The sequence below is a fragment of the Podarcis cretensis genome, assembly GCF_951804945.1.
Source record: "Podarcis cretensis genome assembly, chromosome: 12".
NCBI classification, from domain to species: domain Eukaryota; kingdom Metazoa; phylum Chordata; class Lepidosauria; order Squamata; family Lacertidae; genus Podarcis; species Podarcis cretensis.
The window spans coordinates 23687955-23705795 of NC_137181.1; the positions used below are offsets into that span (position 1 = coordinate 23687955).

The following is a 17841-nucleotide window of genomic DNA, read 5'->3' on the forward strand; positions in this document are numbered from 1 at the left end:
GAAAGGAGAACCACAGGTGGTGTGTGCTAAGGGGGTCCTGCTTGCCTTATATAACTGATAACTCTAGTTTACTTCTTATTTTGAGTAATTTGTCACCTAAAATGGCTGCTCTATAGGCTTCTGAAAGACTCACTAAAAGGCACGGTGGACTTTCAGAAACTGAGTGCCTTTTCCACCTTCATTGGACTATGTTACCTTCCTCTTGCATGAACGTTTACTGCCTTGAAGTAGATCGCATGCCCCTGACCTCCTGACCATTGGAAGATGACCTGTAACTCAGCTTGCTTAGAGAGGCTTGAATGGGGTTAAGACAGACAGAGTGGGAGACCTAAACTGGCTCTGTCTCTTTGCCCTCTGTGCTGACCTGTACTTTGAAGTCAAATTAATATGTGTTAAGAGTCACCCCCTTTCACTTCCACCTCCTTTCTCACACTTTCTCTCAACCTTGATGTATCACCTTGATGTATCTTCTGAGAACAAAGGGACAAGCATGGCTTCTTTGTTTCTCCAACTAGTTACATCGGTCTATAGAAGAACTCTTTCCTATCAAGCATGTACTTTTTACTATGTACCCTGCAGTTAGCACATACCGGTATGCGAAATGGAGAACTTGGTCCAATACAATGCCCCCCTCCCGTGACCCTCCAGATGTTGTTGGACTACAACTCCCATCTCCTTGGCAATTGGCCACACTGGCTGGTGCTGATGTGAATTCTACTCCAACAACTGGAGGGCCACAGCTTATTGCTGCTAGGTTAGAGAAATATCACCTGGCCACAGTCTTAGTCTTGTCATTGCCTGTAACAGGAGTAGCTAATTTAGAGCCCTCCAGATGTTGTTGGCTATGCTGACTAAAGCTGATACGAGTTGGAGCCAACATCTGGATGGTGCCACGTTGGACACTCCAGTCTATACCAACCAGGTCCACCAGCAAACTGTCTCTTGAATTTATCAGATAGAACAATAGTTTCCAGCTAAATGCACATGATATACAAGAGAGTGGGATAAATATAAAATTATAGTTTTAAACAGCTCCAAGGAGATATTGATTCCTTCGGGAGGGAAAACTGCTTATTAGAGAATGAGGACATTGCACTGCAGCAGGCATGAGCAAGCTGCCCATCTCAACACAACAAATATTTATCTCTCCAAATGTAAGCATATAACAAGGATTAATTTTATTTAAAGCAAGATAATTACTACGGGTTGATTCAAGCTCTGTGATGCAGAACCAAGCAAATCAGTGTGGCTTTGTTCTACATGCCTTTCTCGGGGGTGGCTATTTTATCTTCGTTTTCTTTTATCAAGATCTTGGAAAAATATAAAATGTTAATCTCATCATATATTATGCAGTATTCAATGAGAGTATAACACCCATGAACTGTATGCTGAACAATTTGAAAGGGAAATTGTCTTCCCCCACAGGTGGAAAACTGTTGTTGCTTTCCATACAGAAGATGAAATGTAACTGGAAGGTATTAATTTTGCCTTCAGTGTTCAACTCAGCTTGTATATACATGAGCAACTGCAAATCTTTTGCCTTTGTGGTATATCTGCCCTCTGTTTGTGGAATACAATGGTCTGCAGAAAATCAGTGTGGTGTGTTGCAGGATTAGGAAATTCAAATGGAAACTTTCATAGACAAATCTGAAATAGAAGAATTTGCTTGAGCATTTTCTCCTCTAAATGCATTTTGGCTTTTTCCACATGCACATGCACATGCACATGCAAAAAATACTGATTAAAAAAGTATCTGTAAATTGGGGGGAAAATATAACAAAGGAATGGTCATGTGAATTGAATTGCCCTGGAATTCCATGTAAATCTGTCAGGACTGGCACACTGAATTGTTGTAATTTAGTTGTACCACAACTACAAACACCATATTTTATTTTATTTTTTAAACCAAAGCGATTGGTAACTCTTGAAGAAAAGATGAAGAATCACATTAGGAAGTTTGCAAATACCATACAGGCAATGGTTACCGTACTTTGTTTCTGTATTAGCACAAATGGAAACGTAGCAGGCAATTTAATCTTCAAACTACACATAACTCCATTGCTTCAGTGAGTTGGAAAATTGGGAAATGATTTAAACAGGACTGCCTTATGCTTTCTGCCAGACTAATAGGATTTTACGCTAATGTAGCATTTAGACTTGTGGTATTCACCATGCAGCCTCACACACACAGTGAAGACTAGTAATTATAGCTGCTGTTCTCATACACGGAAACTGTTCTCTAACAGGGCACTCCTATGCTTGAGTTAAACTGGTTGAGAGATCAAAGGATATGATGGAAACCCTACTACCCTGGTGGAATGTGAGATATGCTCATGGAATACCTGAAACAGGGTGGGGTGGGGGAGGCTCGCATTTACATTGCATCCTATGCTCCTCCAAAGCACATCCACGCCACAGTGGAACTTTACACTACTCCGGAACCCAGTGCAAGAAATTTCCTTTCCATTGACTTCAATAGGAGGAGAAATAAATGTGGAAATGGCCACCTCCACGTTGACAGCTGCTCTGCCCATGCTGCAAGGATACAGTGCAACTCAGCAGTCAAGGCACAGCGCACCATCACCAGACCATAGCTTAGAAATGCTGTAGCTGGGCAGATGACAATCCCTGGCCTCAGTTTACACAACCTTAAAGCTCGAAAGGGGGAATTCTGCTGAGCAGAATGGTGGAGAAAGGGGCATTTTGCACAAAGCAGCACCCAAGGGAGCTTGAATATAGTGCTAGCACTTCTCTGCCTGGAACTCTTACACTTGCTCACCTTGGGACTCCGGATAGACCAATGGGGACTGGTGTGTTTGGGTGAATGAGGCACTGCCCAACCAACCTCAGTCTGCCCTCAGCCAGTCTCCACTTTCCTGTTTCCTTATTTACAACCAGTTCAGGATATAGCCTTGGCAGGTATGCCTCCTGGTATCTGAAAATGTGAACAAGTTTCTACTCATCACTTCAAGGATTTGAGCAGTGATCTAATCAGCAAAATGTCAAGCTTTCGTTTGCATATGACAACCAAGACTTTTGGTACCTGAGGCGAACCATGAAATGGCAGTGGCCCCACAGCCAGGGAAGAAGGAGTGAGTGAAGATCTACACTGGGAACAAGGGAGGGGTGACAACGTCCATCAGGAACAAGGAGGGGAATCAGCTCAACCTTACCTGATTGTTGAAGTAGGAATCAGAGGCTGTCACAGGAGGGAAAGCAGCCAGGTGGGTGCAGAGCCCAGGAGACCTCAGAGCCCACTGTTTCCTCCCTAGGGGTGGGAGGAGACCAACAGAACCTCCTATTTGCCAAGTAGCTGCTGTAGAGGTGGCATTGGGGTGGGCTGCTGAAGAGGTGGCAGATCTGGCTTCCAAGGAGCATGCATTCATTGGAGGCTGGATCTGTTGCCCCTGTAGATTCTGGCGCCCGAGGTGGTTGCCTCACCCTGCCTCATGGGTGGGCCAGCCCTGCCTCCTTTGCTGTCACGTCTGTTTTAGTTTGCATTTAGTTTTCTGTAAATCAGAGTGCTGAAAGTCATTGTGTCATGTCTTTAAGGCTTTTGGATATAAAGGTATACCCCGAGGAATACTTTGGAATCTTTTGACTTTATTGATCTGGGTATTACACTGATGCTTGGGGGCAGGGGAAGGGCAATTATACTTTTTTGATAGCATAGCATTTTTGTTATGGTTTTATGCCCAAGACACATAAAACTGAACAAATATTGGAAGCAGGTTGATGCCTAAGCATGCAGCATGCCCACTAATCATCCATCAAATTCCAAAAGCAGTAATGGGGACAGACCCTATCCTGAAGCCCCGAGGCTTTTTCCAGTCTTGCTAAGCTCACAGTTCCATCCAATTCAAACCACAACTGCTGTCTCTCTAGTCCTCCCACCAAGCTGAAGGCTGTGTGACATTAAGATTTTAGTACTAGAGCACTTATAGAAATGATTCTGCATTTATATTTTGTACTGCTATTGCATTTTGGAAGATTTTATAATGTAAACCGACTTGAAGAAGCTTTGCTCAGAAAGGATAAGTGCAATTATTTTTATTAAATAAAAAAAAGTTTATAAAAGAATTCCAGAAAGTTTTCCAGAGGTTAACAGTGGAACCCTATGCATGTTTGCTTGCAGGCAAATACCATGAAGTTCAGTGGGCCTTACTCCCAGGAAAGTCTGTATAGTATTGCAGCCAAAGGAACACTGTGTCAGCTTGTTAAGTCCTTGATCATCCATCAGTTGTCAAGTGATAATTCACAAGTGATCATCAATGGTGTCTAAAAACCAACACTATAATCATACAGGGCTGTGAAAGGTCTGCTCAGGGGATGCTAAAACACCTCCAACAGTAGTGTTGTTAGGGCAGGAAATCAGGGCAGAGGTCCAGGGCCCAACTCAGCAGAATCAAAAAGTACCACCACCTTATGAGCTGGGCCAAGGATCTAAAAGGAGTGGAGGAATCTGTAGCCCTCCAAATATTGTTGGACTCAAACTCCCATCAGCCCCAGCCATCATGGCCAAGAACCAGGTGGTGGGAGCTGAGGTCCACCAGCACCCGGAGGCAGTGGCGTAGCGTGGGGGGTGCAGGGGGGGCCGGCCACACCGGGCGCAACATCTGGGGGTTAGGGTTAGGGGGCACAAATCCACGGGTTAGGGTGCGCAAATCCACGGGTTAGGGGGCGCAAATTACTTGCCCTGCCCCGGGTGCTGACAACCCACGCTACGCCACTGCCCGGAGGGCCAAAGCTTTTCCCAAAATTACCAAACTGCACCCCTGATAGTTTGTTTGGACCCTGGACAAGAACCAGAAGGCTGAGAGGGAGGGTGTGTCAAAAGGAAAATGATTTGATACTGATTTATATATTGTTATGAGTTTTGGAGGGTATGCGAGATCCTTCTAGCCCCTGGATCCAACAAGTGTTAGAATATAAGCCAGCCTAGCTTCTTTTGTTGAAGCGATTGCCTGGGTGATGGGCCATTAAGAGAACCAAGGAAAGGAGGCTCTGTGTGAGAAGACAAATGGGCGGGGAGAGAGTTAGGAGGAGAAATCCTGAATTTAGAGTGGCAGTGATGTGACCTAGAGTTAAAGCAGCAAGCTGAAGAGTGTCAGAGAAATATTTGTTTTCTGTTTAAATCCAAGGCTGTACCTATGGAAGAAACAAGACCCTTTTGGGGTGCTAATGCTGCGAACCCCTTCATCGTAGGCTCAGGTTGTATATGTGTGTAAATAAACCACCTATATATAATAAAGACGCCACAGTCTCCCCTGTACCTCATTCCAAAAAGACAGGAACCCTGGATAAGTGCCTGGAACCTCTGAAATCTCACATTACTGGGATATTGGGATGGCATGCCACACTACAGAAGTAGCTTTGTATAATACTTTTATATGCAATACTGTATATATATTTGTAATATTTTGTTTAAGTTGCCTGTGGTTGCTCCAGTTTTTTTGTACACCGCTTAGAAACATTTTTAATATATTAAGCGGTATAGAAACCAATCAATCAATCAATCAATCAATCAAACCAGTATTGGTAGGGGGAGGTTTGCAAACACATCTTGTTGAGAGGCTGGATCCTTGGAGCTTGGAAGGAGATACCAGGGAAGGAATCCTTTCTTCTCCCCTAATTCCCCCCACCTCATGATAAGTTTCGAAGGCAACAACTTATCCATGCTGACGTTCCCATTCTTCTCGAGCCCTGATGGCTAAGCCATAGCAGCAGAGAGGGCAGGCCACGTTCCCCCACCTGCTCCGGGGTTCCTCCTCTTCCTTAGAGAGAGAGGCCTGGCGGCGAAGGGAGCAGCCCGCGTCCAGCAGCCCGCCCCCTTCCTTCAGCGCGGCGGGTCTCTCCCTCTCTCGCTCTCTGCTGGAGGAGCGGAGCGCGCAGGCACCAGGCGGAGGCGGGCGCAGGCGGAGGAGGCTCCAGGCAGCAGCGGTTGTTTCCCCCCTCCCACTCGCTTGCACATGCTGCCGAGCCTCTGTCGCAGCCGCCGCCGCCAGCTGGAGCCGCGCTTCCGCCGCTGACCTTCCTCGCCAGAGAGTCCGCAGTGCCCGGCGACTCATCCGCCTCGCTCGCCGCTCAGCGCCGCGGCGGCGGGCAGGGAATGCGCCCAGCAGCTCGGGGCGGCCGCTTCCGCCGGGACGCTTCGCGGACAGCTCGACCATGAACCCTCAGTGCGCCCGCTGTGGCAAAGTCGTCTATCCGACCGAGAAAGTCAACTGCCTGGATAAGGTGCGCGCGGCGAGGGAGGGCGGGCGGGCGGGCGGGGTGCGTGGGGGGAACAGGGGGAGGAGGGCTGAGGGGAAGCAGGACGAGGGGCGACCCGTGTGTGCGTGTATGAGGGGAGAAGGGAGCTTCCCTCGCGAGCTGCTTCTGAACTCCCTCGCCTCCCTGCCCAGCGTCATTTTGCTTCACCTGCTTGAAGAAGTGCCTGCTGCTCTCAAAAAAATCGGAAAATGCGTCGCTTTTTATTTTGTGCGTGAGGAGAGAGGGCTTCGGGGTTCCTCGGGGTTCCTTCGTTTTCCTCCCGCCCCTTGAACTTGACTCCCCCACCCCACCCAGGACGGGAAAAAGTGTCCGCCACCTGCACTTGTGAGGGGTGAAAAGGGAAGCGTAACACAACGTAATAATAATTGTAATAGTGATGATAAAAAACCAGAGCCTGGTAATTCCCGCCCCCACCACCCTCTCCTTTCCAGTTAAGCGCGGGCTGAACGTTGCCCTTGCGGTTCCCCAGAGAAGAGCAGGGAAGGGGGCGAAGCGGAGGAGCAAGGTGGTGGGGCGGCGGCGGCGAGGGAGCGCCATGAAGGGTTAACGGGGAGTCGTGAGGTGTCGGTGGTCGTGGGGGACGCACAGGCGCCTGGCGCTGGGCTCGGCTCCGCCGCCTGCTTTGAGGAGCTGGGCTGCTGCGCTGGGATGAGAGGCTGGAACGGGAAGCTTCGCAGGTGGCCGAGCGCGCGCCTGGGCGGCTGCTTGTGCATCGGAATCTGCGCCGCTGCTCCTCCCCCGCCTCGTCCCCTTCCTCCTCTAATCAGCGCGGCGGTGGCGGGGTGGGCAGACGGTAATTAACGTGTCAACCAGCCACTGACGCATCGCGAAGCACGCCCGCCGCGGTGGGGGCGGAGCAAGATTAAACTGGATACAGCCCCCCCCACCCCACCCCGGCCGTCAGTTTTGTGAGGGGTTAGTCAGGTCCCCTTTCAATCCGACCAGAAAGCTTCTTTAGGTTGGATATGCTCAGCTGGCAGTACAGTAGGTGGAGGAAAGCCCCCTCTATCCCTCCCCGGGTGACCCCCCCTGTTATGTACTGGGTTGAATAGGATCCAAACTGCAGCAGTCTGATTGGCCCTAGAACAATAGGATCCAAAAGGCAGCAGCCTGATTGGTCCTAGAACAATAGGATTCAGAATGCAGCAGTCTGATTGGTCCTAGAACAATGCAGCAGTATGATTGGTTGGCAGGAACTACCCAATCATGCTCCAGATAGAAGTGAATCCACAACCTGATTGGCTTACAGTAGAATTCCGGAATTAGCCAATCATGTGCAGCCCATTGTGTAAATAATGTATATAAAGCAGATACCTTGAGGGGACTTTCATTCATTCCTCCTCACCACTATGAGCTGAATAAAGAGCATGAAATCACTTTGCGACTCTGAGTATATTTCACTGGCGACGAAGGTGGGATCCCGCTGAGCTGACTGCCACACACAGCACCGCAGCACCGCCACCTGCCGCATCGCTGCCTCGCACCGTGTATCCAGGCTTCAGCTCCGGGACACAAGGAACTCAGAATGGCAACCAACAGCAGCTTTTCGCCGTTCAACCCAGCATCTGGAGACTGGGAAGCATACGCCTCCCGTTTCACCTTCCTCCTAGAAGCCAAAGGGGTCACCGATGAAGAAGACGCCAAGAAGAGGGCAATATTCTTCAGCGTCTGCGGAGAGGAGACGTTTGAAATCGCCCGGGCTCTCCTTGCGCCTGAAGACGTCGCTACTGTTCCATACAAAACAATAATGGAACAGCTGAAGGGGCACTTTTCGCCGCAGCCCTCAGTGGTGGCTCGTCGAAATGCCTTCTACGCAAAGCGGCAAGCCCCTGGGGAAACCATAACTGGGTTTGTGACCTCTCTCCGCCAAGCCGCCCGGTTCTGCAACTTCTCAGAGCTGGAGAACATGCTTCGTGACCGCCTCGTCGGTGGCCTGAGGGATGAGAAGCTGCAACGACGCCTCTACGCTAAGAAGGACCTAACGTTCCAGGTCGCTCTGGAGGAGGCCCTGGCAACGGAAGCTGCCGAGAGGTCGACGCAAGAGGCACGGCCGAGCCTGCCATCCCAACCGAGGGTCCACCATGAAGACCTCACCGACGACTCAGGATCCAACAGGGAGGAGGTGCACCGAGTACAGCAGCGCACTCAAGCAGCCCACATACCACAGCTGCCTCGACGAGAAGGAGGGAACTGCGCAAGCTGTGGAGAAAGTCACGAGAGGAGGACCTGCCGTTTCCGCAACGCAGAGTGCAGGCAGTGCAGAAAATCGGGACACATCGCCCGGGTGTGTCGGGCTCGGCCCACCCGACGCCAGGCATCAGATGACCAATCCAAGAGCCCCAGGTCCCGGGGCCCAACGCACCAAGGCAACTCGACTGAGCTCACGGACTTCCAGGTATACCAGTTGCCCCACCCCAACGTAGAGAAAATTTATGTTGACGTACAGATAGAGGGGGCCCCATGCCGCATGGAGCTTGACACGGGTTCAACTCTATCCATAATCTCGGCAAGGACCTTAAGGAAACTGTGTCCTACTGGGGGTCCCAAACTCAGGCCGGCCCCATTCACCCTCCGGGACTTCCAGAAACGTAAGGTCCCCACAATGGGGGTGGGGACCTTCAGGGTGCAATACCGAGGGCGGACGCGGCAACTGGAATTGCTGGTGGTCAAGGGCCCCTACATTAGCTTACTGGGATTGGCATGGTTTGGACCACTGGGGCTAGCCGTCACCGGGGTGAACCACACTAGCTTACAAGTGGACGTGGACGCCATATGCAAGGAATTTCCGGGGGTTTTTGATGGGAAATTGGGACAGTATACGGGCCCCCCAATTGCTCTACAGCTTGACCCCGCAGTACGACCGGTCAGGCTCAAGGCCCGCCGGGTCCCGTTCGCCCTGAAACCCCGTATAGACGAGGAATTGGACCGGCTTGTGGAGCAAGGAGTGCTGGAGCCGGTGCCTAATGCCCCCTGGGAAACCCCAATTGTCACACCCGTCAAGCCTAATGGTTCGGTCCGCATCTGCGCAGACTACAAATGTACCATAAACAAGGCCCTTACGGCCCATGCATACCCAGTGCCAGTGGTCAGCCATGTTCTTGCCACCCTGGCTGGGTCGAAAATTTTTGGCAAGCTGGACTTGGCCCAAGCATATCAACAGCTGCCAGTAGATGAGGCCACAGCAGAGGCACAGACAATTGTGACGCACAGAGGAGCATTCAGGGTAAAGCGGCTGCAATTCGGTATCAGCGTGGCACCAGGCATATTCCAGAATCTAATGGACTCTCTACTTAAAGGGATTCCTGGCGTCACCCCCTTCTTCGATGATGTGTTGATTGCCGGGCCCACACCAGAGGAGTTTGAGGACCGCCTCCGCACCGTTCTGCACCGTTTCCAGACGGCGGGTCTCAAGGTGAAGCGGGAAAAATGTCTACTAGGAGTGCCTCAGGTGGACTTTCTGGGATTTATGGTGGACGCAGAAGGGGTCCACCCGACTGGGGACAAGGTACGGGCCATTTGTGATGCCCCAGCGCCCAAGAACAAGACTGAACTTCAGGCCTTCTTGGGACTATTGAACTTTTACCATTCCTTCCTTCCCCACAAGGCGGCGGTAGCGGAGCCCCTACACAGACTCCTGGACAAGCGGGCCCCTTGGGTGTGGGGCCAGCGCCAGGAGGCCGCATTCCAGGCAGTCAAGGACTTGCTTGTCTCAAACTCGGTCTTGGCACACTTCGACGAGAGGCTGCCGGTGGTGCTAGCATGTGACGCCTCGCCCTATGGAATTGGCGCTGTCCTGGGACACCAACTCCCGGATGGAAGAGAGGTACCAGTGGCATACTTTTCCCAGACACTCAACGCAACCGAGCGGAACTACTCGCAAATCGACAAGGAGGGTCTGGCAATCGTGAAGGGAGTAAAAAAATTCCATGATTTCTTGTACGGGCGGCCCTTCACCGTGGTGACTGACCACAAGCCGTTGCTTGGCTTGTTTGCCCCTGAAAAGCAGACCCCCCAAGTGCTGTCTCCTCGCGTCCTCAGGTGGTCAATTTTCCTTGCCAGCTACCAGTATGCACTGATTCACCGTCCAGGGAAGGCGATGGGCCATGCGGACGCCCTCAGCAGGCTACCACTACCGGAAACAGGCCCCGACCCAGCACCTGCACAAGAGGTTATGAGCCTGGAGCTGCTTCCTGACCGCCCCATTCAGGCACAAGAAGTTGCACACCATTCCAAGAAAGATAGGGTCATCTCCCGGGTCCTGGACTGGGTGTGGAGGGGATGGCCCAGCAGCAGCCCCGGGCCAGAATTCGCCGGCTACACAACCCGCAAACATGAACTGTCGGCCCACAAGGGGTGCCTGTTATGGGGAAGCAGGGTCGTTGTTCCCCAGCCCCTCCGCAAAAGGGTCCTCACAGCCCTACACGAGACACACCCAGGGGTAGTAAGAATGAAGGCCCTTGCCAGGAGTTATGTGTGGTGGCCAGGGATCGACGGAGAGATAGAGGCCTGGGTCAAACACTGCCAGGCCTGCCAAGAATCCCGCCCAGATCCCCCAAGGGCCCCAGTCCAGTCCTGGGAGTCCGCCCGAGCACCATGGTCACGCCTGCATGTGGACTTCGCTGGCCCCTTTCAGGGGAAAACATTCTTCATAGTGGTGGACTCCTACACCAAATGGCTGGAAGTCGCACTGGTACCGTCCACTTCTACGTCCGCAGCCATCCGGGTACTACGCAGGCTGTTTGCAACCCACGGGCTCCCTGACACTCTCGTCTCAGACAACGGGACTGCATTTACGTCAGGAGAATTCCAAACCTTCACAACGCAGAACGCCATCCGCCACATCCGTTCGGCGCCATTCCACCCTGCCACCAATGGCCAAGCAGAACGCATGGTGCGGACCACCAAGGACACCCTTCGCCGTATGACACAAGGGGATTGGGAGTACCGCCTTGCCACATTCCTTCTAGCACAGCACAGCACCCCCAGCTCAACGACTGGCCGGAGCCCCGCTGAACTACTAATGGGTCGGCGCCTTGCAATCAGATTGGACCGCCTTCACCCCGATAGAGCTCAGGATGAGGCAGTGGTGGGGGAAGGCAAGAACCCCCGGACCTTCGAGGCTCAGGACCCAGTGTACGCAAAGAATTTTGGGGCAGGCCCAGCATGGGTACCCGCCACAGTCACCAGGGTCACTGGCCCCGTGTCGTATGAGGTGCTAACGGATGGGGGGCAATGCTGGCACCGCCACTGCGACCAGATACGGCGACGATTCCCAGGAGAAAACCAGGAGGAGGAAAGGGCAGAGGAGTCCCAAGGGAACAGAGGGGCAGTGAGGCCCATAGAGCACGAGGGGCCAGCAGGAGAGGCAGAATCAGTAAATACAGAGAGGACCCGCGAGGCCGAAAGGACACCGGAACCAGAACCACGACTGAGTGAGCCGGTTGCGCCAGACCAAACAGCCCCATCACAGCCAGCATCCTTGGAACACGAGCCAGAACCTGAACCCCGGACCAGGGAACACCCCAGGCCGCAACGCACACGTAGGCCGCCGGCGTACCTCGAGGACTATGAATGCGACCTCCCGGGCAGGACTGGAACTTAGAGGGGAGGGGTGTTATGTACTGGGTTGAATAGGATCCAAACTGCAGCAGTCTGATTGGCCCTAGAACAATAGGATCCAAAAGGCAGCAGCCTGATTGGTCCTAGAACAATAGGATTCAGAATGCAGCAGTCTGATTGGTCCTAGAACAATGCAGCAGTATGATTGGTTGGCAGGAACTACCCAATCATGCTCCAGATAGAAGTGAATCCACAACCTGATTGGCTTACAGTAGAATTCCGGAATTAGCCAATCATGTGCAGCCCATTGTGTAAATAATGTATATAAAGCAGATACCTTGAGGGGACTTTCATTCATTCCTCCTCACCACTATGAGCTGAATAAAGAGCATGAAATCACTTTGCGACTCTGAGTATATTTCACCCCCCTAGGGAAATGAGGGTCGAAGCTGCCCGCCCCCCTCGCCCTCCTCTCTTTAGCCCTAAAGGTGAGTCGTCCCTTTGCTCCGGACTCGGAGCGGTTTCATCGCCTCCAGGGCTGCAGTGCAGAAGGAGATGCTTCTGACAAGGGCAGCTTCTTACGCAACTGCAGCCAGCTGGGGCGGTGTGACTGACAGGCAAGTCACAGGAGGGGGTGAGGCTCATCATCAGCATCCCGGGCATGCCCTTTTCTCCGAAATGAGGTCTCCTGTCCCCCTCCCCGTGATGGTGGTGATCACAGAAGCACGTTTGTCTGAAGAAAAACCGCAAAGTATTGAGGCTGTGTCAGATGTCTCTGTTTCTCTGCACCTTCACCTCCCCAAAAGGGGATGGGCGCCTCTTAGACTTCAGGGTGGAGGTAGTTTCTGTAAAAGTACAAACAGGCTTAATGGGTGGTATTTGTTTATGCAGTGTTTGGGATGGGTATTTGCTGAAAGATTTTCTTAAAGAAACCTTATTTCCTTCTGCTACTCAAAACAACCCAGAACTATTTTTTGGGGTGTGTGTGTGTGTGTATATGCATGTGTAAAACTTAGAAAGGTAAAGCTGCGGTCATCAGGGATGTGTGACAGGCTAAGGAGATGATGTGACTTATCACTTAAATAAACTGCTGCCCACCTAGTTAAATGATGACATGATGACATCCTAAATCTTCAGGGAGTCACCATTATGTTGGGCTTGACATATGTAATACCAAATATGCCCAGACTGTATCATTCACTTTAAAAGGTAGACAAATGGCACTTCTGTCACTTGCTTCATAGGGTGTGAGTGTTTTATTTGCTGAAAGAGGCCTTGGATTGGATCCAGTCAGACTAAGTCAGTTGAATTCAGTTTCCATTGAAGTTGGTGGGAAATGTAGTTAAGACATGACCAAGTTGCCTCATTGGTTTCAGTGAGACCCAAGTTCAACTAGCTTAGGTGGCAATACCAACTGTATGCACCTAGGAGACTTACTTCTGAGTAAACATGGTTAGTATTGCTTTGTTAGTCTGGACCTAAGCCCAGGTGCAGTGTGCTGATGTTAACTGGGATTAAAATGGCCACAGTTTTATTGATCACAGGCTTTGTCTTAGGCATTGAGTATATATCCTAAATCAGCCTAGCTCAATTGCTGGCTAATTGATCCTTTAGGGTAGATCCTGGGTTAAAGAATCGCCCCACAATGTAGATCAAATGGGGCAGACCCGCCAGGCTGCCACTTGGAAAGTTTTATGGCCTATTAGCCCCTGTCTGGGCCTTCGGATAAAACCTTCCCCATGGACCCCTTTACCAGGGTACCTTAAACATTTTGTTCCAGTTTTGACTAAGGGTCCAACCCAATGCCTTTTCTGCCCAAAGTTGTGACTGTTGCTATGAGGTAGGCAAAACCTCAAGACAGGCACAATTTGTCTGCCGACAAATTTCTCCCTGGTCCCGAATACCAATTAATTCCACAGCAAAGTCATGCTAGAGCATTGCCCACTTATCTTTGGGCAGGGCCAAAAGACACAGGGTGGGCGGAACATCCATTGCTGACTATGCTGCTCACTCACAGTGAGGAGGACCTGAGTGGAGACTAGCTCCCCCAGGTCTAGCTTTCAAACCACTGGACTGGCTGTGATTGGCCGATTTGAAGTTCAGTTTCTGGCAGGACCTCCCAGTAGACTCCACAACTAGCTGAGGCTGTTAGTGCCTCCAGAGGTCACTCGGGTGAAGACCCCTGCCCCCCTGCCCCCTCTGGTTTCCTGGAGGCTGTGCTGAGCTGCAGTCACTGCCATCGGAAAAATGCTAAAATGTGTGTAGAAAATGTGGCATGTGTAAATTGAAAAGGTTTTTGATTTGCACAATGAAGTAAAACTCTGTAAAATTAGAATTTTTAAAAATTGGAAATCCCTCTTTCATTGCTTAAATGGCAAATATTGGCAGTGATACCATATGTAACACTATGAATTCTTTTTCAGTACTGGCACAAAGGATGTTTCCATTGCGAGGTCTGCAAAATGGCTCTAAACATGAACAACTACAAAGGGTATGAGAAGAAACCCTACTGCAATGCGTAAGTGTCGCACATCATCTAGTTTTACAGAACTGTACTGGATCTAAAAGGGTGTATGTCTGGGCAGACTTTTACACTGTGCACATGTTACTGTAAAAGTTAAAACATCATTAGATTGGGTGTTTACTTGCATGGATAAGGGCAAAAACATATTGGGTTTAACCCATGGAAGGGTTATTTTGGAAAAAGTGACCCCAAATCCAGAGGAGTCCCTCCTTTTACATAAACACATTCTTTTTATGGCCCACTACAGTTTATAAACCACAATTTGTATTATCCTTTTTCACTGAAGGGCAGGAATAATATTTGTTTCATTCTGCTTATGGTTCTTTGGATCCAAACCTATGAAATTATAGTAGAGTCACTATGTGTACTTTTGGTCTACTTTGTGCTGTGAGAGAGGGAAACTCTTGAGTATTGTGGGAAGCCTCAGTTGGTTCTGGTTCCCTGTGTACTTGAAAATGAGCAACATTTCTTTCCACATGTTATGGGCTACGGTACTAGTAGATGAGCAATGTGGAATTTTCACTGTATTTTTGTAGTTGATTTTCCTGTGTAATGTTTTATTCTGACGCTGAAGACGCGGTCCTGTTTCATTGTTAATTGTGTTGTTTTATAATGTGGATTTCCCCCCATTATTTTTTTTATTTGACTTCTATTTGTGATGTTTACAGAATGTTGTAAACAGCTTAGATTTTTATTTTCTGAAACATACATCTTATATAAACTGTCTAAATAAAAATAATGTGGTGTGTGTGATATCATAACACATTGATAGGCCTTGATTATGGTTGCATAATCATCCACGGGAAGCGGGTGGCGCTGTGGGTTAAACCACAGAGCCTAGGGCTTGCTGATCAGAAGGTCAGCGGTTCAAATCCCTTTGACGGGGTGAGCTCCCGTTGCTCGGTCCCTGCTCCTGCCAACCTAGCAGTTCGAAAGCACGTCAAAGTGCAAGTAGATAAATAGGTACCGCTCCGGCGGGAAGGTCAACAGCGTTTCCGTGCACTGCTCTGGTTCGCCAGAAGCGGCTTAGTCATGCTGGCCACATGACCCGGAAGCTGTACGCCGGCTCCCTTGGCCAATAAAGCGAGATGAGCGCCGCACCCCCAGAATAGGCCACAACTGGACCTAATGGTCAGGGGTCCCTTTACCTTTACTATGGTTGCAAAATCCACATTTCATAGTGCGTCTTACTTTCCATCTATTGATTTTGAGGCTTTAGTGCAGGGATGGGGAAACTGTGACCCTCTGGATGTTGCTGGACTACAACTCCCATCACCCCTGACCATTGGCTTTGCTGGCGGAAGCTGATGAGAGCTGGAGTCTGATAACATCTGGCAGGCTGCAGGTTCTCTATCTCAGCTGTGGTGGGCTAAAGCAAAGGCTTATCTCTTTCAGTCAAAATGCAGAAGCAGCAGGAAGTCGTATTGGTCTGCCTCTGAGTGATGATGATTTTTTTGAAGTAAAAATGAAATTGGGAGTCAGATTTTTTTTTTTAAAGTATTGTTGTTTGGGGAAAGAAATAATAAAAAAAGGAGTATACAGATATTGTGGTCACTTTTTCAAGAGCCCATATGCCTGCTGGGAACTTGTCATCCGTTTCACTCATGTAGCTTTATTGCAGCTCATCCCTCGGTATCGGATGCTTGAACATGTCGTTCATGCTAGGTAGTGGCAATATCTCGATTATAGCAGATTTCTATTTTATTGTGAATTCCTCTTTGCACAGTGGGCATGTACTGCAGCTGTGTAGTTTGCCTCACCAAGGAAGCGCTGGTGGCCTACCTGTTCTGCACAGGTTTGCACTTCCCTTGAAGGATCAGATTTGCAACTTGGGGATGCTGCTAGATTCAGGTTTGATACTGGATGCCCAAATTGCATCTGTGGCGCACAGTACTGTCTACCAACTAAGGCTGGTGTGCTGGCTGTCACTACTCCTAGACAAAGAGAACCTATCCTATTGATGGCCACTAGCCATAATGGCTATGCTGTTCCTCCATGGTTGGAGGCAGTAATGCTTCTGAATGCTGGTTGCTAGAAACAATAGAAGGGGAGAATGCTCTTGTGCTTAGATCCTGCTTGTTGATTTTTCACAGGCATCTGGTTGGCCACTGGGAGAACAAGATGCTTCACTAGATGGGTCACTGGTCTGATCCAGCAGGCTCATCTTATGTTCTTATGGCCAATATTACTAATGCTTTGGTTACTGCCAGAGCATTGGTGTAACTGTGACAGTAACCTGAAGATTTCTCAAACACTAAATTTAGTTCAAATCACAATTGCTAGTCTACTAACTGGGGCCAGCTGTATGGAAAACGTATTACCAGTTCTTAAACTACACAGACTGTTGTCCCACTTATGGACACAGTTCTGATGTTTATCTTTTCAAAGCCATAAACAACTTGGGACCTGATAATTTAGATCATGTGCTTTTCCCCCAGATGAGCCTGCCTACAGGTTGTAATTGCTTTCCGAACCTCCTTGCTTTCTAAATATTGGTGGTGGAGTTAAGTGGCCAGAAAGGAGGATGTGGAATGTCCTCACAAGAGACACTTGCCTGTCATTGAACCTGGTGCTCTTTTGCACCAGCAAAAACCTCAATTCAATTGCCCAGGACATCCAGCATGTCTCCTTGCTAGTTTTACCTGACCATTTCCACTGACTTTACCATTTCTGCTATGCCAATTTTATATATTGTTTGTTTGTTTATTGCATTTATATCCCATCTTTGCCTCCAAGGAGCTCAGTGCTGAGTACATGGTTCCCCACTCCTTATTTAATCCCACAACAAGGTAGGCAAGAGGATGTGACTGGCCTAAGGTCATCCAATGAGCCTCATGGCCAGGTGGAAATTTGAACCCTAACCCTTGTGTCCCAGGTCCTAGTCCAACAATTCAGCAGATATGTTTTTTTTTAAATAAAAAGTCCCATTTTATCATGTTTCTTTGGGACATTTTATGATGGTGGATTCATGCTTGTGAACAAAATTCAAACTACTTTTTAGTATGCTCTGCTTTGTACTGTTCCAGTTGCTGCTGTCTTATTGTTGTAATGTTAACAAAGTTTTAATTATTGTATCGTGGATATGTGTGTATAGTGCCTTGAAAGGTGGAATATAAATATTAGAAATAAATAAAATCTGACACATGTTTGTACTTGGTTCCATGCCCTGAGAGTTCCTCCCTTCAGTACACCAAATTATTGGCTACCATATTTTTCGCTCTATAAGACGCACCAGACCACAAGACGCACCTAGTTTTGGGGGGAGGAAAACAAGAAAAAAAATATTCTGAATCTCAGAAGCCAGAACAGCAAGAGGGATCGCTGCGCAGTGAAAGCAGCAATCCCTCTTGCTGTTCTGGCTTCTGGGATAGCTGCACAGCCTGCATTCGCTCCATAAGACGCACACATATTTCCCCTTACTTTTTAGGAGGGAAAAAGTGAGTCTTATAGAGCAAAAAATACGGTAATTAGTCTTATACTAGTGC

General features: G+C 49.3%; 1 protein-coding gene across 3 annotated transcripts in view; it reads left to right on the top strand.

The window, feature by feature from the left end:
* The window catches only part of NEBL (nebulette), a 186787-nt gene that overhangs the window by 34379 nt on the left and 134567 nt on the right, over positions 1-17841 (top strand). Inside the window, exons 1-2 of one of the 3 annotated variants that reach the window (XM_079948290.1) lie at positions 5899-6237; positions 14256-14350. In XM_079948290.1, coding sequence (XP_079804416.1) covers positions 6169-6237; positions 14256-14350 — 164 coding nt within the window. In that variant the 5' untranslated portion in view covers positions 5899-6168. Of the gene's footprint in view, positions 1-5898; positions 6238-14255; positions 14351-17841 lie in introns of those variants that run through there. The other 2 variants (XM_079948297.1, XM_079948298.1) reach the window with 2 other exon arrangements.